The sequence below is a fragment of the Rhinolophus sinicus genome, linkage group LG02 (assembly GCF_036562045.2).
Source record: "Rhinolophus sinicus isolate RSC01 linkage group LG02, ASM3656204v1, whole genome shotgun sequence".
Lineage (NCBI taxonomy): Eukaryota > Metazoa > Chordata > Mammalia > Chiroptera > Rhinolophidae > Rhinolophus > Rhinolophus sinicus.
Genome location: NC_133752.1, coordinates 135,994,734 through 136,016,266, shown reverse-complemented (window position 1 = coordinate 136,016,266; position 21,533 = coordinate 135,994,734). Strand labels below are relative to the sequence as shown.

The window sequence follows — 21,533 nt, the reverse complement described above, 5'->3', positions numbered from 1 at the left end:
TTTGCTAACAGATGAGTATATGAAGTTTCATCATACTGTTTACTCTTCTGCATGTTTGGAGTTTTAAAATATTTAAAAATGTGCTTTCAAGAAGTAATGCTTTCCCCTCTCCAGCGAGGACTACAAATTAGTCTGCACCTGTCTCATTCGTAAAATTGACCAACAGTGTCTGCACAGCCCACTCCACTAGCTTGAGAGCAGCTGTCTAGCAAATAGTCAACTGACACACAGCAAACGTCAAACATAAAGAAAGGGGTCCCAGATAGGCCTAGCCAAGGTCGGGATTAGGCGACCAGGGGCTGTAGAGAACCCAGGAAGCCACTTTCTACAGCTAGAACCCAACGCGCCTGCGCAGGGTAGAGGCTAGTCTTAGCAGCTGGGGCCGGAAGTGCCGCTTCCCCGAGTCACGTGGCCGGGGGCGGGGCGCGTGAGACGTGCTGCCGCGTAGGCTCAGGCTCTGTGGGCGGTGGCAGAGCATGTGTGCGCTGCTGTTGCTCGCCTGGGGCCCTCTCCCCAGCGTGAAGTTGAAGCCAGCGGCTGCGAGGACGCGGCAGCTGAGCCGGAGGGCAAGGGCAGCCAGAGACAGGCCGGGCGTCCCTCTCGGGGGCTGAAGAGCCCCGGCTTCGTGGGCGCCATGCCCTCGCTGGCTGAACGAGTGCGGGGCAACGGGCGCATCGCTGCGGGGCTCCTGCTCAACTTGCTGGTGTCCATCTGCATCGTGTTCCTCAACAAATGGATCTATGTGCACTACGGCTTCCCCAACATGACCCTGACCCTGGTACACTTTGTGGTCACCTGGCTGGGCTTGTACATCTGCCAGAAGCTGGACATCTTTGCCCCCAAAAGTCTGCCGCCTTCCAAGCTCCTCCTCCTGGCCCTCAGCTTCTGTGGCTTCGTGGTCTTCACCAACCTCTCTCTGCAGAGCAACACCATAGGCACCTATCAGCTGGCCAAGGCGATGACCACGCCGGTGATCATAGTCATCCAGACCCTCTGCTACAAGAAAACCTTCTCTACCAAAATACAGCTCACGCTGGTGAGTAGCTTCAGTTCGCAAGGCGCACTTCCACCAACTCACCTCCTGGACCGTCTTTCTCACCGGGAAATTTGAATGCGGAACGTTGCGCCACGCTCTTGCCCATCATCTTGAAATCCACACATGTATCATCTGTGAGCATGTAAATTTAAGGCTTATTGGGGGAGGTGGTAAAAAGCCATCTTGGCACTCTGTTAGGCTTTAAGCCTAGCAGTGTGCTTGTGTGTTTTTAATAACTACGGTTTGATAGAAATCCTTAAATGTTGTGATCGGTAAGAAAAGAAAACTGTACTGGGTGGTGCAATTCAGTGTATCAGAATATCTGCAAAAGCTCACACCTCCCCCAGGGGAATCAAATCACGTGTGACAAACGGTAAAGGTTTAGCATAAGTTATAAGTCTCAGACTATGTCAGCAGCAACATACTGCAGAGGTTTCAAATAAAAGGCAATGGACTAAAATAATTTTAGCCCTTAATAACTTACAATATTTAAAATCTGAATGCTGTTGTTTATATTTATGTTTACATGTTGTTTAGACACTAGTTTGGGGGTTCTTTTATTCCTATGTGTATGCATGTGGTATTCATATCTTGCAAAGTGCAATGCATTGACTCATTTACCCAAAATTTTATATAGAATTAAATGTGCACATAATGTAGAATTATTATATTTCACTTTGAGGAAACAGGATTAACAGTTTTTTCAAATAGAAAAGAAGAAAAATGTATAGAGGTTCATTGTTTCCAAGTGATGTTTTTATGATAAACCTTGTGAGACACTGTGAAAGGAATGCTCTTGAATTTAATCTGAACAACATTTACCTCTTTTTCTTTACAGATTCCCATAACTTTAGGTGTAATCCTAAATTCTTATTACGATGTGAAGTTTAATTTCCTTGGAATGGTGTTTGCTGCTCTTGGTGTTTTAGTTACATCCCTTTATCAAGTGGTTGGTAATTTTTTTTTCTCTATGTGCCTTTTTAGCAGATTTCATAAATTTTGAAGCTGTATCCCAAGGTTTAGAAAATACAGTATAGAGACAATAGACTGTTGGGAAGAAAGCATAATTGCATAAATTGACTCAAGGTGAAGAGAAGAAAGGAGACAGAGAAACTTGGGTGTGTGATGCTCACCAAATACCTACCTACCTGTTTGTAAGTGTATAATACCCATGCTTAATAGTCTGAGTTTGGGGTGATGTTATATTATTTTCTTGGAAATCTTTACAAAATGAGTAGTACCACTTTTTACTTGAGGACTTAGTTCATTGGTTACATTTGCCATTTGCTCTTTAAAAGGTACAACATTATAGTGAGGGAGTAGTACACTTTCAAAACTTTGAATGGGAAAGGAAATTTTCAGATTTATAAATCTTTACCTGAAAAAGTATGCTGCTGTTACAACTTGTATATTGGCTTTGAATAATTTGTCTATAGCAATATTTTGTAGCAAAGGGTATTTCAATTGTACGAACACAGTGCCTCGCCTATAGCAGGCGTTCATTAAAAATTTGTTCATAGATCTGCTTCATTACGATAAAATCCAAACAAGTATGTTTTTTGTTTCTTATATAGTGGGGATAAAAATAGCTTGGTGTGGGTACAGTGAAACAGTATTTTCTCTATACTGAAAACCTTGGACTGGAAATTCTGGGTGTGCCTGCATGGGGAAATCAGAGTCAAAATGTGTAATCAGTTTTACTTTTTTCTGAATCATCCAGTGGTTATAAACTAAGACATTCTTGTTGAGTGTTAGGATTAATAATAGAGCCTTAGCATCTTTTTTTTTTTTAATTTTATTGGGGAATATTGGGAACCAGTGTATCTCTCCAGGGCCCATTAGCTCCAAGTCATTGTCCTTCAATCTAGTTGTGGAGGCCGCAGCTCAGCTCCAAGTCCAGTTGCTGTTTTCAATCTTTGGTTGCAGGGGGTGCAGCCCACCATCCCATGTGGGAATTGAACTGGCAACCTTGTTGCCGAGAGCTCCTGCTCTAACCAACTGAGCCATCCGGCCACCCCAGCCTTAGCATCTTAAACTTTCTAATACTGATCATTTCAGAAGCATTGTTATGGAAGAGTTCTGGGGTTAATATTATAGCGGCAGAGAAACAGTCTAAATAAGACACCAGTGGCATGAAAGGATGGAGCACCCACACCATCTTGTCACTTGGCTCCCAGATATTCTTTTTCTGCAGACAGTAATCAGAGGAAGCTCAGTTTTGTGCTTTAAGAAAATTGTATTTGGGTGTACTTCAGTGAGTTTAAATATTGCTACTAGATACATAAATGAACTTTCTTAATCTTTTTTGCTAAGTGAACTTTTTTGCCCGGTACAGGTTAAATATTTATTGAATAGTATAGCAATAAATTTTACTTGTTGAATTTTAGAATTTATTGTGTTCATTATACAAAATTTCAATTCAGAGTACTCAACTGCCCGAGCCGATATGACCATTTTTGTTCACACTAGTCTCAAAATTGCTGTAGATTAGAATCAAAGGATTCCATATCCCTCAGGTAGATACTTGAAATGAGATTGACCAAGGAATGACTGTAGACTAACTAATGGTCAAAGTTCTCCATTATTAGTAAATGTTAAAAGTACTGTTACAGAATAGGTATATTCCCCAAAAATTCATTTTAAAGACAGTTCGAGGTGGCCGGTTAGCTCAGTTGGTTAGAGCGTGGTGCTAATAACACCAAGGTTGTTGGTTCGATCCCTGTATGGGCCACTGTGAGCTGCGCCCTCCTTAAAAAAGGAAGGAAGGGAGGGAGGGAGGGAGGTTCTATTTTCCCATTGTATCCAGGTGTAATTTCTAAGTGATTTCTTCTTATACTGCTGTCGCATTAAAAGGAGTTAAAAGATGAGTGATCAGCTGTTAGCTTTAGTTGTAGAAACCCTGTTGATGCATTCATTCATTCAGCACACATTTCTTGTACTTTATGCTCAAGCTTGAGGATACAACGATGAAAAGCAGCTACAATCCAGATTTTAGAAACACATGTAGATAGCTAATCACAAGCAGGACAGCTCAGGGTCTACAGAAAGTTCTGAACCAGGGAGGAAGTGGCAGTTCTACGAGAGGGTGGTGAGGTCAAGTCTTCATGGAAAACTTCATTTAAATTGAAGGACACTCATGAATTTGCTTTCTTTGCAATGATGTGAGAAAGTATGGAGCATTTGAAGGACTTGATTTATTTGCTGAGACGATTGTGGAAGAACAAGGCTTAGGGGTGAGTGAGACCCGATAGCAGAGTCTTATTGTCACGCTAAGGACGTGTGCTCTTCATCCTGCGGCACCAGGAAAGGGGTGCAGGTGGGGGTGTGACTCGATCATTCCCCGTGTTTTAGAAAATTCACTCTAGTGGCAATGAAGACTGAACAAGAGAGGAAAGAAAGGGTGACAGGCTGAGCAGTTAGGAAGCTCTCGATGATGCAAGGCGAAGACAGGAAGGCCCTAAGCAAGGGCAGTGGGAGTGGGCGTGGAAAGGAGAAACAGATTCCAGAAACCTTCTGGAGAAAGAATTCGTAGGACCTGACTGAATGTGAGAGCCAGGCAAGTCAGGAGTCTGATCCTTGGAGGAGGTTCTGTAAAGTATTGGGGCAACACAGGAGGAACTAATTTGGAGAAGAAAGTAATGAGCTTGATTTTAAACAAGTCTCTGCAGATTATCTAAGTGAAGACGGCCAGTAAGTGTTGAAGGATGCTCAAGGAAAGAGGTCTGAGCTACAGATGTCAGTGGATAGTAAAAGAGATCAGAGGGGGATGAAAAAGGCCAGACATCTACCTTAAAAGTAGTAAGTGAAGGAAAAGGTGAGTGAGGCAACAGTGGAAATCAGAGGTCAAGTTCATCCCAGAGAAATTTGCAGGTTCTGCAGAGAGCTCCAGCAGGGGGAGTGTGGCGAGGAGTCCTCCAGATGTGGCCACAGGAGATGATGGTGCCCTTCCGGGGAGCAGTTTCCTTAGAGGGGTGATGGGCAGAAGCCAGGCTGCACTGCAGGAAGGGAAAGTAGAGGCCTTGAGAGTCACTGCCATTCCAGGTGGTTCTGCTAAAGGAACACAGGGGCAGGCATACACTTTTGCTCACTGCCGTGCCCCAGGAGCCAGCAACAGAAAAATCAGTTCTTTGTCCTTCATAGTCACAGAAGACTCTTAGTTACGGCTGGCAGGAGTATGTTTCAGATTTCCTGCTCTTCTATTTTTGTCTCAGTGAATTTCTATAGAGTTAGAGTATATGTAACAAGATACCCAGACCTACAGGAAAAAGAATTGTGTAGGAGCAGTTACTCAAAATCCTGGCTGTTTTTGCCAGATCTTATTCAAACAGTCCTGTCAAGCTTTCTTTAAACAGTCATATTTGTGAAGCATTTTGAGGATGATGGGATTTGAGACTTTGAGATATTGGTTCTACTGAATGATATAGTCATTTAGGGTTTCTGATCGTCTAATTTCTTGAGGTGTATTGGTGGGGGTTACCCATAGAAAAGTCATCTGTAAAAAAGAAAATGCCTTCTACCATTGGTTGGGTTTTCTAAAGTGAAAGGAAAGACTTCACATACCTTTCTAGCCACACACTGTGGCAGCCACCCAGAATACCTGAGTTTCCTGTCAGTCTCTAATTAGTCTGCCCTGCCCCCTAGTCTTCTTTTTGGGGGGCTATTTTTAGACAGAAATGAAGTCTGACACTGCATCTGTATTCCTACTTACCACCTAAATTTCCATTCCTGCCTTATTTTCCTAAGATCTCTGATGCTCGTGGGCCCCTGTATGCATTGACTTTCCTCATTTACTAGGATCAGGAGGGAAGAGAGGATTTTTCCCCTCCTTCTTTATCATTGAGAAGAAAATACAGGACGAGACGTAGAATTTATAAAGCTTCTTTCATCCAAGGTTTTTCAAGGACATTTTCAGATATTTTTGATCTTTGAAATCTTGTAGAATGACTAGGCATTTCCTCTCCCCCCAGCCCTGTGCCCCATTCCCATCTTTGTGACTAGCGTTGCATCTTTATTGAGTAATGCTATTTTTCTTTTCTGCCTAACGGGTTTTATCTCTGAATTTTCAGTGGGTAGGAGCCAAACAGCATGAGTTGCAAGTGAACTCCATGCAGCTGCTGTACTACCAGGCCCCGATGTCCTCTGCCATGTTGCTGGTCGCCGTGCCCTTCTTTGAACCATTGTTTGGAGAAGGAGGTCTGTTTGGTCCCTGGTCAGTTTCTGCTTTGGTGAGTTCTAATTGTTTTGGTGTCTAAGGAACAAGATAATAATCCTCCATTATGAATGCAATTTTAATTTTCAGAGCACTATCAGCTCCATTCTCACATTTAATCTTCGTAATCACCCTTTAAGGGAGGCAAGGTGAGGATTGTTTTCTAGATGAAGAAACTGAGGCACAGAAAGGTTACGGGACATGCCTAAGGTCAGACAGGTAGTCAGTGGTAAAACCAGGGCTAGCGTTCAGGTCTCCTGTTACCTGGTTATTGCTCTGACCTTTCCAAGCTATAGCCCACAAATAATTTGGGCATCTGTTTTTATTTTTTTACAGTGAAAATATAGCCTTATTGATTTTGTTTTAATAATATAAATAGTACATGCTCATTGTATAGATTTTGAACATACATAAAAATATAAAGAACGTGAAGGTCCCCTAGAATCCTGCCAAACTTTATGATAAATTACCATTTTGGCGATTATTTCATGCATCTCTTTTTTATATATCCAGACACACATATGCATGTGATTGCATGTGTGTATGTGTAATTTTACGTACATGGAACCTTATCGTATATGCTGTTTTTATCACAGATTTCCTTTCTCCAGTCCTCCTACCCTTACACACATTACCCCATCCTGCCCCTTGAAGTAAATCATGTCAACAGTCTAGTGTTTGTTCTTACATATTTTTCTCCATGGTATATATACCCACATATCAACACATACATGCGTGCACACATGTTTATATACATTGTAAATATTGAAACCAAAATAAACATCGGTTTCTTTTTACAAAAGTGGGATCATATCACATAATTTTCTGCATCTGACTTTTCTCAATATCTCAGGAAAGTCTGAATTATCGCAGCTCATTCTTTTCATTGTCTCTGTCATCGTTCCATTTCCTGTACTTGACCACTATGCACAGTGTTGTGATGAACATCCTTGTACGTGTGACCCATGGACTGGTCCTTTTTTCTATGGAATAGAATCCTAAGAGTGGAATTGCTAGATCAAAGGGGTATATACTTTGGGGACATTTTAAATTAGAAAATGTAATCCCCCCACTTGGGGAAAGAACATCTGCTTCCCATAACTTCCCATGACATGCCTTTTTTGTTGGTGGTGTTAACTTATCAAGCTTACATAGCCCTTTCTTTGTTCTAGGCACCACTCTAAGCAGTTTGCAAATATTAACTTACTTAATCCTGCTAGCAACTTTATTGTGTGGGTACTATTATTATCCCTATATTTACTGATGAGGAAACTGACAGGCCAAGAGTTAAGGAACTGACTTGAGATCTCACAACTAGTAAGCAGAGCTACAATCCATGCATTCTGGCTCCAGAGTCCATGTTTTTAACCACCCGCTATGCTGCCTCTGAGCAGAGTGATAGTTGTTTCAAATTTGTATGCTTTGGCATATAATCCCTGGACCATCTGTCAAATGATATTTCCTCTTAATTTTACAAAAGCTCTAGCCATCTTGGTTATCTGGTTTTCAAACCATTGCAGCGTAAACACCTTAAATTAGAAAGGGAGAAGCTGTTTGTGATAGACCCTCTGACAGATTTGAAAAAGAGGAGAGCAGCAGAAAGGCCGTAAAAAGTCAAAGAAACAGTGCACAGCCATCTGAGGCCATTTAATGAGGGAAAGTCATCTTGCTTCTTTAGTGTCCCTATAGGGTACCATTGCCTCAAAATAGATCTTGAAATTGTGTTTTCAATGATGTGTTAAGTCACCAGGAAGTATGTATGTAACATTCTGTGAACTCAGGAAAATGAATAGTGATATGTTTCTAGAAACAGTTTTTAAAATCTTTAAGGAACAAGTTCCTTTTTAGTTGAAAATCTAACAGGCCTCACTTTTATAAAACAAATAAGGTATTATTCTTTTTACCTAAATAGGAGACAAAATGGCGTGTCCTACATATAAATTCACATAGTACCTCTTGTCTGTCTGCCTATTGATGAGCTAGTTCATTTTCTTTCATTGCCTGAGCTAGAAATCGTGCATTGCACTCTCACTTTCATGTGGTTTCAAGAGGTAGCATAGCAGAGTGGGTTAAGAACAGGGACTCCAAAACCAGATTGCCTGGATTTAAATCTCAGCTCTGACACTTACTTGCTGTGTGATCTGAGGCAAATTACTTTACCTCTCTGTGCTCTGTTTTCCTTCCTTCCTTCCTTCCTTCCTTCCTTCCTTCCTTCCTTCCTTCCTTTCTCTTTTTATTTTTTTTGTGCTCTGTTTTCTCGTCTGTAAAAAGTGATAATATTTTGCCACCTCACGGGTGTTTGTGAGAAGCAAATGAATTAGTATATGTAAAACATTTAGAACAATTCTTGGTACATAATGAGTACTGTGTAAGTGTTAAGCTATGATTATCATGACTTTTATTATGTCCTTAAGTGGTTTCTAAGCTCTGTGAGGACAAGAACGGATTGTGTTCCTCACAAGGCATGGCCTAGTTTTGTATTTATCCAACGAATGCGTATTGATTCAATTTAAATAAGAACAAATATGAGCAAGTCAATAGAAAATATATCTTGAAGGATATATGCTGAAGTATTAACGGTGGTGGGTAGTTGGGATTATAAGAATTCCTTATATTCTTTTTGCTTATCTTTAGTTTCTGATTTTTCTATAATGAACATATATGACTTTTATAGTAAGAAATTATTACAAAATAATTTTTCTTCAGATGGATAAGAAAAATGAACCTGGACATGCACATTCAGAGGCAGAATATTAATGGAGAATTTTCCTATGAGTTTTGTAGATAAAGTTACATTTCTGAATACTGTTCATTCTGCTCTTTTTCCCTGAATTCTTGTTGTCTTTCAAATTGATCTTGTTTTAAATCTTGTTCCTAACGTTTGATATTTGAGTTTTCAGAAATGTCTAATGAAATGTATTTTTACCTGATGATTCTAATGACTGAAACTGTTTTGCTTTACTTGTAGCTTATGGTGCTGCTCTCTGGAGTGATAGCTTTCATGGTGAACTTATCGATTTATTGGATCATTGGGAACACTTCACCAGTCACGTATCCTTTTCCTAATCACTTACAAATGCATAGTCTTGTGTCTTTTCCAAAACTCCACCACATTCATTTCCTTGAGTCTCACACTTGCTATTGCATGGCCTAAATTGAATCGAGTGAGTTATCTTTAATATTCTACTATCTCATTCCACACTAGAGTCTGTAGAAATTTAAAGAAATATGAACTGAGAAAATGGGTTAGCTTTCATGAACATTTTTTAAATTTTCTTAATAGATGACCTTTCCCCTTATCAAAATTAACATAGAGAACCATTCCTTGCATATAGTGGGGTTAAATAAATATTTGTTGAGTGGATAACGGGATGGCTGCTTGGGTTGTCAATCAATTCTCAGTTATCCATAATAATAAAGTAGAGGTGTGGTTACCCAGATAACAAAAGATCATTTCAGACCTTTAAATCAACAAGTGACCTCTGACTTTTTGAGTATGTTTTTGTACTTATTTGGATATGGGTGTGCCTCTTTTTCTCAATGTTACTTCAAGAAATGAAATCATGCCTTGAAGGTCTGAATCAAACTCAACTGCCCATTCTTAACATTCTGCTTGTCACTCTGTTTCTCTTCTCATTTCACTCTGCTCCATTCTTAGGCAAAGGCAAAGAATAGATTTCCTTAAATCAGAGTTTAGTAACATTATATATTATTATCAGAGTTTAGTACTGATTTATATAAATGAGTGAACACTGAGATGTCATCAAAGCAAAAGAGCAGCATATTTGCCAACTATCAAATAACAGCAATAATATATTTTTTAAAAAAACCAACACTTAATAAATGTTTATTTTGTGCCAGGCACTTTTTGAAACACCTTGTGTATATTAGGCATTTAATTTTCACAGCAGCTCTGTGAGGTAAAGTCCATCATTTTATTTTGCAGAGATGAAAATGAAGGTGCAGAAAGGTTAAATAACTGCAGGTCATGCAGCTAAGTGTGGTGCCCAGGTTTCAAACCATGCAGTCTGGCCCCAGACATCGTGTATTATGCTGCCAAGTCAAGGCATCCAAGTGTGCCCTGATTAAGAAGATTTGTTCATTCAACAAACATTTCTTGAACACGAACTCCAAACCCTTTATTGACTTAATATTTACATATTGAATATCTACTGTATGTCAGGCACTGGAGATACAGTAATGAGCCAAATCGGTAACAATCTTTGCTCTCACAGGCTTAAATTCTGGCGAGGAAGACAGACTATAAATAAGAAAAACAGAAAATATACATATGCAGTGTTAGATAGTGTTAAGTGCCAAGGAGAAAAAGGAAAGCAGGAAAGAGGATATGAAATGCTGGACACAGAGTAAGTGCTCAGCTGTTGGTCAGCATGTCTGAGAGCTCAGGGTCAAGGTCTCAGCTGGAGATAGTCCAGAGAGAGCCTGCGGTGTGTAAATGTGGTTTAAAGCGGTGAGACTGGTTGAGATGACCAAGCAAACAAGTAGAAGAGAGGCCGAAAGATTGAGTCCTGGGGTCACTTCAGTGTTTCTTTCAGAGAGATGAGGGGAGCCAGGCAGAAGAGGCAGGGAAGGAGCACTCGAGGCGGGAGGAAGGAGAGTGGTGTGGAAACCAAGCGAGGCGGGGAAGGGTCGCAGTGTGGAATGCTTGCTAGTTGTGAGCGCTCTCGGCTCTGACTTGTCCCTACGAGAACTCTCGAGTCTCATTCTTGTCACATATTCTCTCAGACAATGTTGGTTTGTTGTGTTTGAGAGGCTATGTGTCAAGCACCTGGCAGATGTTTATTATGCATCTTTACTGCTATTGATAACTATTATCGTAGCTGACACGTGGTGCTTAGTGCCTGGAGTGTCATTCTGCTCAGTGTTACTCCTTCCCCTTCCCCCATTTCCCTCCTAAACTTAAAGCATACTGGATGTGCTTACCTTGACTCAGCTCTCTGGTTGGCACCTTACACCTCTCCCCTCACTTGCCAAGGGACGTTTATTAGAATTGGCACTCTAAAACATCATAAATTGCTGTACAAATTATCTTCTCTGTACCTTGCTCTGGATTCCTTTCTCAACCTTATAGCCTCTTTTCTATTCTTTGGAGAGGTCAACAAGAATAGTTGAGGCTGTCTCCTGTCTCTGGTTAATTGCTAAAACCTACCTGTGGAAACTAGGATTGACCCAGCACCTCACTGAAGTTTCGGTTGTTCTTTAGATGGGGGACTGGTGTTTAATCTCTGGTTCATGCAATTCTTTCCAGCCACAGGGAGCCATTGCTGTGTGTGTGTGTGTGTGTGTGTGTGTGTGTGTGTGTGTGTGTGTGTAACATCTAGCTTGTTACTCCTTTTTATCCTTAAACAAAAAACTCAGCTATAACATGTTTGGACACTTCAAGTTCTGCATTACTTTATTTGGAGGATATATTTTATTTAAGGATCCATTGTCAGTGAATCAGGGTGTTGGCATGTTATGTACATTATTTGGCATTCTCGCCTATACCCATTTTAAACTCGGTGAACAGGAAGGAAGTAAGAGTAAATTGGTACAACGTCCTTAATTGGATTTTATGGAGAGAGGAAAGTCACCCCAAGAAGATTAAAAGATGTTAAGTGTGTAAGTTGCTTTCAAATAAGAAAAGAAATTACACTGCAAAGTTCATTGAATGGTAATTTACGAGAAGTTAACACAAAGGAAATAATATTCATAAATATGACTTTTTCTTTTAAAAAGAGTACACTGTTTCAAAAATGTAATCCTCTAAAACAGTGGATCATGCTTCTTTTCAAAGATGATTGTATGAAGTCAATAGGATGGCTTGATTATACCAAACAAAGTATGTGAAATTAAAGTTCTATAATAGTTATAAAGAACTTCACATCACTGAACTACAAATGTGTCGTGGTTTTTAAATATTCAACTCTTCCAAGGAAGGAAACATAGGACTCCTCAACTTGCTCGTAGGTAGTCCCCAATGTGAACTCTGTTATAGTTTTGGCCAAAGTGTTCAAGTCAGAATGTAAATCTAGCATTCCTATTTTAGTTGGTGTAGTATAATTTCCTTCTTATTTAATTTATGGAAATGAAATGTAATTTATAGAAAGCAAAGTATAGTAAAGAAGACCATAAGACAAAATCCAATTCCAATAGTACCGTTTTTCTAGTAGAAAATTGATGTAAGAAGTTATACGTTATCCAAAAACCTACAGTTTCTATAGGTATTCTCTTGTTTTTGAGCTCTCAGTGAACTCTTGAAATTACACGTGAAGTTGAAAAACAATATCCTCGTAGCTCCATATTTAAATGGCCCAACTAAAGACTATAGCTGGAATTGAACAGGTTTTGTATTATCTCAGTAAGTGTTCTCCCGGCCTCTGAGCCTTTCATGTTGGTAATCTTAATTCCACTTTCCCACGCCCCACATTTGAGGCATGTGGAGCTTTGGCACTGAGGATTTGGAGTGAGCTGTGTCCACCCTTTCTGAGGTGGCTGAGGAAAATTCTTATGCAACAAGTCAGGCTAAATACTATCCAAACACTAAGCAGAGACTTACTGAAAATGTTAGGAAGGATTTGAAAGGGAAGTAGAAAAATGGTCAATATTAAACTAGTTCCATGAGTTTTTAAAGGAATAATTTTTTTAGCTTAGGGTATAGGGGAAATTCATGATTTCCACTTAAGGAAATATATAGTGCCGCATATTTAATTGCAAAAATGTATTTCTGCCTTTCAGCGTCTTGACGTTAAAGCATCAAAAGTATTTGTTGATAGCCTCGCACAATAAATTGACTGAGACAGATAAACCCTCTTGTAATAAATCTTTTTAAATAAATGTTATTTATAAATTTTAAATGAGAAAACAACTCTTAAGAGGACAAAGAGCTACATGTATAAAATACATTTTTTAGGATTTTTTTTCCTGAACCTGTTTAAAATGAAAGCCTTGTGGAAAATCTATTTTGACAGAATTTCAATGTATCAGTCAGTCTGTTGTGTGATTAGTATGTGTGATTTTCTGATTTTGTTTTAAATATTCTTTGGTTTTTCTTAGTTTCCAAGGATATATTTTATTGTGCTAAGAAGTACAAAACAATTTGTCTTACCAAGTGAGCCTCAGGCATTGTTTAGCTAATAATGTTCTCTGTATGTTTAAATTAGCATATAATTATTTCCCAAAAGCTGGAGAAAAGTATTTCAGCACAGAGAGGATTATGTGACTTCCGTGCACTAACATTTGAGTTGATTTGTGCTATGTACAATTTCTTTTTAACTGTAAATACAACATGGGGGCGTTTATAATAAATGTTGGGGGAGGGCTATTATAAACGACTGACGTCAATAGGAATGCATTGAGAAGGTTGGGGAAAGATAGGGTGGGAGTACAGATATATAAGTGAATAAAATACGAACTACTGGAACTAGAGGCCGATAAACACTTCTTGCCCTGAAGATGATCTTCCCATTGAAAAGGAAAGTCCTGTGGGGGAAAAAATGTCCCAGCTGACCAGGACCAGCCACAGAGACAGACCGGAAACACGGTGCTGTGGAAGAACGCACCCTGTCCTTTTGTTACAGATGTAACTGCACTTTTTTTTTGTATCCTACGTTAAATGACTGAACTTCAGTTTTTACCTGTTACAAATAAAGAGAACCTGATGCTTTTACTTTCGTGCTGCATGTTAGAGCTAGTGGGAGAACGAGAGCATCTCTGTGTATGTGCCCTGGTAATGCTGTCCTGTCCAGTTCCCAAATAGGAAAATCCTCTCCTCCCTTTTAAAATAACATAAAGGACAAATCTTTCTCTGTGAAATGAAGCAAGCTTTCTCCTGTTTCAGTTTTTAAAATACTTTTAAAACCTTGGCTATATTTAAATCATTCGTTGTCTTTTTTTTTTTTTTTAATGTATTTAAAAGCAGCAGCATTCATCCAGCATTCCATATCAGTTCCATCAGTAAATAGTTTTTGGGTGAATGAAGTATGCAGAATGGCCAAAGGTGAAACTCTGATTTAAAAAATGGAGACCGGATTTATTAGACGTGTTCTGTTCTGCATTTCTGTTCCCAAACTTGAACTGGGTTAAACTTGCTAACATCAGACAGTGAAAATTTCATTCACTCGACAAGGTTTTATTGAATTTATATTATGTGCCAGGTACTGTGCAAGGCATTGCAAAGGCAATCCTTTCATGTAAAGAAAGTCCTATGTTCCCAAGAGACATTTGTCTAGCAGAAAAGATAGGCATTAATTAAATAAAAACAGTGAGTTTATTCTAAAAGGAACATGGTTCTCTGGAGCATGTCACCAAAGAATGTGGCCCGGATTGGCTTTCAGTGATGGTATCCATGAGGAAAGGATGGCTGAGCTGAAATCTGATGAATACATAGAAGTGGGCTAAGGAAAGGAAAGGGATTGCATTTCTGGTAAAAGGGAATAGCGCAAAGGCCCATTGGTTGGAGGAATTATGAGTGTAAAGAACTGCTAAAAGGATGGAGTATAGCAAAGTGGGGGGATAGGGTGTGGTAAGCGCCTGGAAAGGCTCGTAGGTTATCTGGTTATTTGGTAGGCTACGTTAGAAGTCTGGTAAGCAAAAGGGAGTCTTCTGAGCATAGTCACAGTCAATCCCTTTGCTTTAAACAAATGAAGGAAAACCAGAGAGATGCCATGAGACCAGTTGGGAGATTACTGTCTTGAGATGTGATAATTGGAAAGGTGGTGGTAGTGAGATGATAGAAGTGAATAGAGTCAAGAAAATTTAATACACGGAGTCAGCGGCCTTGAGACGGATTGGAAATGAAGGGCCCGAGAATGGGTGAAATCAACAATCCCGTGTCTGATTTGCACAATTTGATAAGAGAATGGTGCTGTGCTCTGAGGAAACACAAGAAGAGGAATGGGGTGGGAGGAGGAAGATTATGAGTTTATACATAGCCATCTGGATTTTGAGGCATCTTTGAAATGTCCAATTCAAGATGTTAATCAAATCAGATATACAGGTCTAGGAGTTAGGACATTTTTGAGTTGGAGTGGAGCTAAAACGGGGGGAGTGACTGGAGTACACCTGATAAGCATGAAAACGCCAGGATGAGCTTGCCCTACAAGACCACACAAAGCAAAAAACAATCCACAACTGAGCCTTGAACTCCAGCATATACTGGTAGAGGAAGATAATTCTGCAAAGGAAACTGAGAAGGAAGAGAAAGAGGTAGGTGGAAAATGAGGATGATGACATAATGGGAGCTAAGGTGGATGAATGACATATTCCTGAGAGGTCAAGCTAGACATGGACAGAAAAATAGCCATTGTATAATATATATTGACAGTTTATTGTTGACCTTAGTAAGACTTTCAGTGGAATAGTGGAGGCAAAAAGCAAATTGGAGTGGATTGAGTTGTCAGTGTGTGAGAGGTAAAGACATGGAATCCAAGAGTATAGAAAATTCCATTGCTATTGCAACATGCAGTATTACAAGCAATATTGAATGTTGCTTGACATGAACTGGGTGTATTTTGTGTGTGAGTCTAAGACCGATTGTAATTTATCATTACAAAAAATTGTAAATCACGAGAAATCCTTTGTACCCCTAGAAGAAATGTACATGTTTCTGTAACAGGAATGATCTTTCACTCTGAAAAGAAGTTTTATGTTTGGCTCCCGAATGTATTTTTGTCATATGGGTTGCTATTAATAAAATCAACAGTTACTTTGGCCAACTGTAGCATACTTTGGAAAAACAATTTTGTAAGCCCACTAAGGGCTGATCCAGTCATGCTTTTTCTTGTATCTAGTATTGCTATAGATAAAAAGAAAAACCTGCCAAGAAAAGGTCACTGTCAGTCTGGGAGCTAGTGTGGTGCCGTGGGACAGGGTAGCCTGGACGTCAGGATTGCAGCTTCCGGTCCAGAGTTTGCCATTTACTAGTGTAGCCTAGGGCAAGTTGATTGACATTTAGTTCTCAGTTTCTTCATCTATAAAATGAGAGCTTGGATCCAAATGATTTCCAAGGTGCTCTCCAGTTATAAAATCCCGTCTCTGCTTTCTCAGTGTAAAATTGTGATTTCTCATTTGTTTATATTGAGAGCAGATTTGATTAATGAGAAAGAACTTATTTGTTTCACCCTTACAAGAACTGTTTGCTTGTTCATGTGCATTTGTTTACTCATGAATTCTGTTTTCATGTGCATTTTTGTTTGTTTGTTTTTTAATGTAGAAAAACAATTTATTCCATTATAAGCACTTACACAGTCATGGAGAGTAACAGGCCTCCTGGTGAAACATCACCCAAGATAGACATGATATCAATCTAGTGATCAAGGAATAACTCCTAAAAGAAAAAAGAAAAGAAAAACTATTTTGAATGAATTTGACTTTAAAAACAAATACAAGCTATCAATTCACTCATCTCAACTTAACTGGACAGTCTACCTGTGGTATACCTGTCAGGTAAAAACATGCATCTTTACAAGTTGTTGGTCCCAAGTTCTTTTTAAAAACCATTTCATAGAAAGAAAAGAAAATATGGAAACAGCTCAAGAAATACAGTAAAAAGCATATGGGGAAAGAGGAGCATGTAGTTTTAACTGTAGAAACTGAGAGGAGACTGGTCTACATAGGAAAATGTGCATCCTGGAAAGTCAGGTGTGAAATTTTAAGAGTAGGAATTTATATGACTTAAGTCTCCCGTATTTCCTGAATAACAGTGATATCTTGCAGTGCTTGTACTTCATGGCTCAGATACCTACTTCATTCTATTCCTTACTTCTAGCCCTTACTTAAATAAGTGAAAAACTGAGAGATACAGCATAAAAATAAAATAACCATACACAATATTCCCCTTTCAGTGGTTACTTTAGACATTTGTTACTAGAAAATTCCTGAAGAAAATTTATAAGTCGGTAGCTTTGCTGAATCAAGTCTCCCAGTTAATATTTATAAAACACCCTCAATTTGGTCTAATAGTATTGCTGATGGTACTTATTACAGCGGGGTAGCTGAACAAATTCTGGGTCTCAAAACCAGTGTTAAATCAACCTCAGGGCTAGAGGGAGAAAAGGGGAGTCTAAAATCACAAGAAATGCATATATATCTAAGACCCTTGTCCTTCTGGATCCATGCTTCCTTGGGGGTCTTCATCATTATAAATGTTCTCTGCCATTTGCCACACTTGCATGAATTTGTCTTCTGATGCAAAAATCAGATATCCTGGCAGTTTGACCACCACAAATAAGCAACTACAGTGACCCAGCTTATGCATCTTCCAGGGATTGTTTCTCTGCACTTTTACTTAAATCCCAGCCATTCAGTCTATGATTCGTACCACTGGAAGCCAAAATAGTCTCATTGTGAGGTGACCACTGAACCTGATTTCTTCCTTATGTGATTCAAAGGAAAGCAACTTAACCTTCATATTTCTTAGCTCCCACAAGGCTGAACCAAGTCTTATAAGCTGATCCTGCAACAAGAATGAACTCACTCTAAGGACTGAAAGAAAGGTCTTAGGGGAGCTGACAGATGGCAGCAGGCCTCCAGGAGTCCTGGTTTTTTGCAGAGCTACCCTAGGTCTGGTACTAGTGGCAGATGTATTTGGTTCCCAGTGTGGCCTCTCCCACACACCTCTAGGTCCAGCATCGGCAGTTGTGGAGGGTTCTGTTCAGTTTCAAGTTGTTGTCCTTTCAGTCTTAGTTGTGGAGGGCGCAGCTCACCTCCAAGTCCAGTTGCCGTTGCTAGTTGCAGGGGGCACAGCCCACGATCCCTTGCGGGAGTCAAACCGGCAACCTTGTGGTTGAGAGGACACGTTCCAACCAACTGAGCCATCCGGGAGCTCAGCGGGAGCTCAGCGGCAGCTCAGCTCAATGTGCCGTGTTCAATCTTAGTTGCAGGGGGCGCTCCCCATCATCCCTTGCGGGAGTCAAGGAATCAAACTGGCAACCTTGTGGTTGAGAGGATGAGCTCCAACCAACTGAGCCATCCGGGAGCTCAGCGGCAGCTCAGCTCAATGTGCCATGTTCAATCTTAGTTGCAGGGGGCCCATCATCCCTTGCGGGAGTCAAGGAATCAAACTGGCAACCTTGTGGTTGAGAGCCCGCGCTCCAACCAACAACTGAGCCATCCGGGAGCTCAGCGGGAGCTCAGCGGCAGCTCAGCTTAAGGTGCCGTGTTCAATCTTAGTTGCAGGGGGCGGAGCCCACCATCCCTTGCGGGACTCGAATTGGACTGGCAACCTTGTGGTTGAGAGCCCACTGGCCCATGTGGGAATCGAACCGGCAGCCTTCGGAGTTAGGAGCACAGAGCTCTAACTGCCTGAGCCACCTGGCCGGCCCCCAGAGAACATTTTGATGGTTGCCAAATGGGAGGAGGGCTTGGGGTATGTGTTAAAAAAGAGGAAGGATTAAGAAGTACAAATTGGTAATTACACAGTAGTCATGGAGATGTAGGGTACAGCATAAGGGATATAGTCAATACTATTGTAATAACTATGTATGGTGTCAGATGGGTACTAGACTTATTGGGGTGATGGATGGAAGGGGGTTGGGGAAGGGTGAAAAAGGTGAAGGGATTAAAAAGTACAAATTGATAGTTACAAAATAGTCATGGGGATGTAAAGTAAAGCATAGGGAATATAGTCAATAATATGGCAATAACTGTATAGTGCCAGGTGGGTACTAGACTAGTCAGGGGGATCACTTCCTAAATTATATAAATGTCTAACCATTACGCTGTACACCTGAAATTAATATCAAATAATATTGAATGTCAAAAAAGTAAAATGAAATTAAAAAAAAAATTTACGAGAAAAGAAAGAAAGAAAGAAAAAAGAAAGGCAGTTCACTTCAGCAGTGTGAGCAGCAACTGACTGGCTTGGTTTGGCAGTATTATTTGAACGAATATCCCAGATAAGTTTCTGATTGTCAGTAACTGACCCAGAGACTCATGGAGCAGATGCCAAGAAACATCTACTATTTCTGTATGCTCTGTAAAGATGGTCTTCATATCTACAACTTTTCTTTCCCTTAGAAGAGCAGCGATGTCCCACAGGCAGATGGTGTGGTCATCTGAAGCACTAAGTAAGTACTCACTGAGATTTGGGTTCCAAGGAAGCCCATTGCCTTCCTTCTGATGTCCACGGAGATGCAAGTCTCAGTTGCACTGTCCAGAAGGATCTGGTTTAGAAGGATGTTTTGTATAATCAAAAACAAGAACATCATTGGATGGAGTCTTTGTTGCAATGACGCAAGGGTTCTGGGGCACATAATGTGCCCTATTTACTTCCTCTCTGTGGGTGTGCTTGGTTTCTATTTCAATTTCTCCACTAATAGAGCCAAAACCTCCAGATTCTCCTTTCTCACTGTCGTAGTGCGAGGTGTCAAACTGAACATCACCGTTAGGGAGCACTGGCTATCGCAAGGTAGTTTTGTTCATCCAGTGTGTGTGTCCCCAGAACAAGTCAATGATGCTGAGATGTTTCCCTTCTAGTATGGTTACATCTGGAAGCCCTGCGCAGTTAGGCTGGGCCACACCAGACCATGGGCCATCACCAAATCGTAAAGAAAAGTGGTGTTCTTTTGCCATATTTTGTACTCTTTGTTGGTCACACATTTTTCTACTGCATCACCAAAGCCTGCTTCTTTATTGGCCATGGTGGGCAGGCAAGCCAGGGAGATCCTGGGGTTGAGCATTGCAGGGAGGCTGCAGCTCATTTGTATTTCTTTACTCGTGGAAGCATAATGAGAACATTAAATAATTTATTGTCATATTTGTTATATTAGAAGACATATGATTTGATTCATTTAATTTCTCAAAGCTGCTTCATACATCATATGAAATCATTGGGAGCTGAATTATTGATAATTCCATTAATTATTTATGGCTATTTGCGGGATATTTTTTGCTGTGCTTTTTTTAATTTGGAAAACAGTACATCACCCAAACCATAGTGTGGGTGGAAAGGGGGCCACATGTTAAACCTGACAAGCTCAGGAGATTGAAAATAACCACATGGTATGGCATGAACATAAAAATTCCTAACTAAAAGCAGGTCATGGCCTGTAGTCACATCCTTGGCCTGTAGGTTCCTTGACAAAGGTCAATCTTTACCTTAAGGAAGCCTGTCTATTGTCTGTTTGCATCTAAGATAACACACCCTTGGAATATCAGAGTGATTTCTTTTTTCTAGTCCAGAGCAGGAAGCTACAGAATCTCACATTAGTATTCTTGTTCCCTGATGACCATCTGTATGTGCTATAAAAAGTGAACTACTAATTATCCTGTACCCACCTATGTAAAAGTACCTGTCTCTCCAATTTACTTTTGTCCAATCTCAGACACTTCCTCACTTTGCTGTCTCCCATCCCCTTAATCTACCACCAATGGATTTCGGGTAACCCTTCTCGTTTGATTCTACATATAAAATGAGCTGCAAACTGCCATTTTGCGGAGCATTTTCTCAATCTGTTGAGATTTTGCTTCCCGGAAATTGTCATCAGTTTGGTTCAAATAAACTCATAAGCTTTCTTGTAGGCTGGATGTTTTTTCATCAACAATAGTAATTCACATTTTTCTATTTAACTAAAAATATCACATAAACACTATGTGTGCCACCAGAATAAGCTTGCATATTTATTTAACCAGCCAGGGCTATACGCTTTCTAAAGTCAGGGGGATTATTGACTTTAAGAGCAGTTTTAGGTTCATACGCATTTCTAAATTTTGAATTTTTTTGTTATCCATAAGAGATTATTTTTTCTTTTAAAATCAAATGATCTGTATCAACCAAATGTCATTTTCCTTTTCCTGTTTGTTCTTAGACTCCCATATAAGTCAGTTTCCTGTTTTCTCAATTTCTCTTTTCTCAATTTAAAATTAGATCTGGCCGTTGAGTGCAGGAGAGTGGTGGGTGGGCCTTAGCCCAGGAGATGGGAAGTCTCAAAACAAATTAATCAGTTGAAATCTCCTGGGATCTCTAAAACTGAGATTGACCACAAGAATTCTGTGGCTCTCCAGGTCTTTCTCTGCCTGGAGTTTGGAAACAAGACTAACCTCTTTGGACTGAAGTTCTTAGAGAATTATGGAGTAACTCATTGGCCATATTTGGTAGTATCAGAATGTTCTATATAATTTACCAAAAAATTATACAGGGGGAAAAAGACAGCAATGCTGTGGAAAACACAGTTGGTTTCCTAACCAAACATCCATTCCTTGTTTTCGTTCACCTCCACTCTAGAGGCACGAAAAGCTAAATTCTCTTTTTCACTATGTTGCTTTATAGTTAGGGGTAGTAATATGAGA

At 40.0% G+C, this 21,533-nt stretch overlaps 1 protein-coding gene and 1 pseudogene across 1 annotated transcript; one reads left to right on the top strand and one right to left on the bottom strand.

Annotated features, from left to right (window-relative positions):
• Positions 1–429: 429 nt before the first annotated feature.
• Positions 430–13,914, top strand: SLC35E3 (solute carrier family 35 member E3). The gene is made up of 5 exons (XM_019748977.2): positions 430–1,036; positions 1,875–1,985; positions 6,103–6,261; positions 9,214–9,296; positions 11,625–13,914. The coding sequence occupies exons 1-5, from the start codon at positions 635–637 to the stop codon at positions 11,809–11,811; spliced, it is 942 nt and encodes a 313-aa protein (XP_019604536.1). The 5' UTR covers positions 430–634; the 3' UTR covers positions 11,812–13,914.
• A 4,701-nt stretch (positions 13,915–18,615) lies between these two features.
• On the bottom strand, positions 18,616–19,885 carry LOC109456596 (histone-binding protein RBBP4; annotated as a pseudogene).
• Between the last annotated feature and the right edge of the window lie 1,648 nt (positions 19,886–21,533).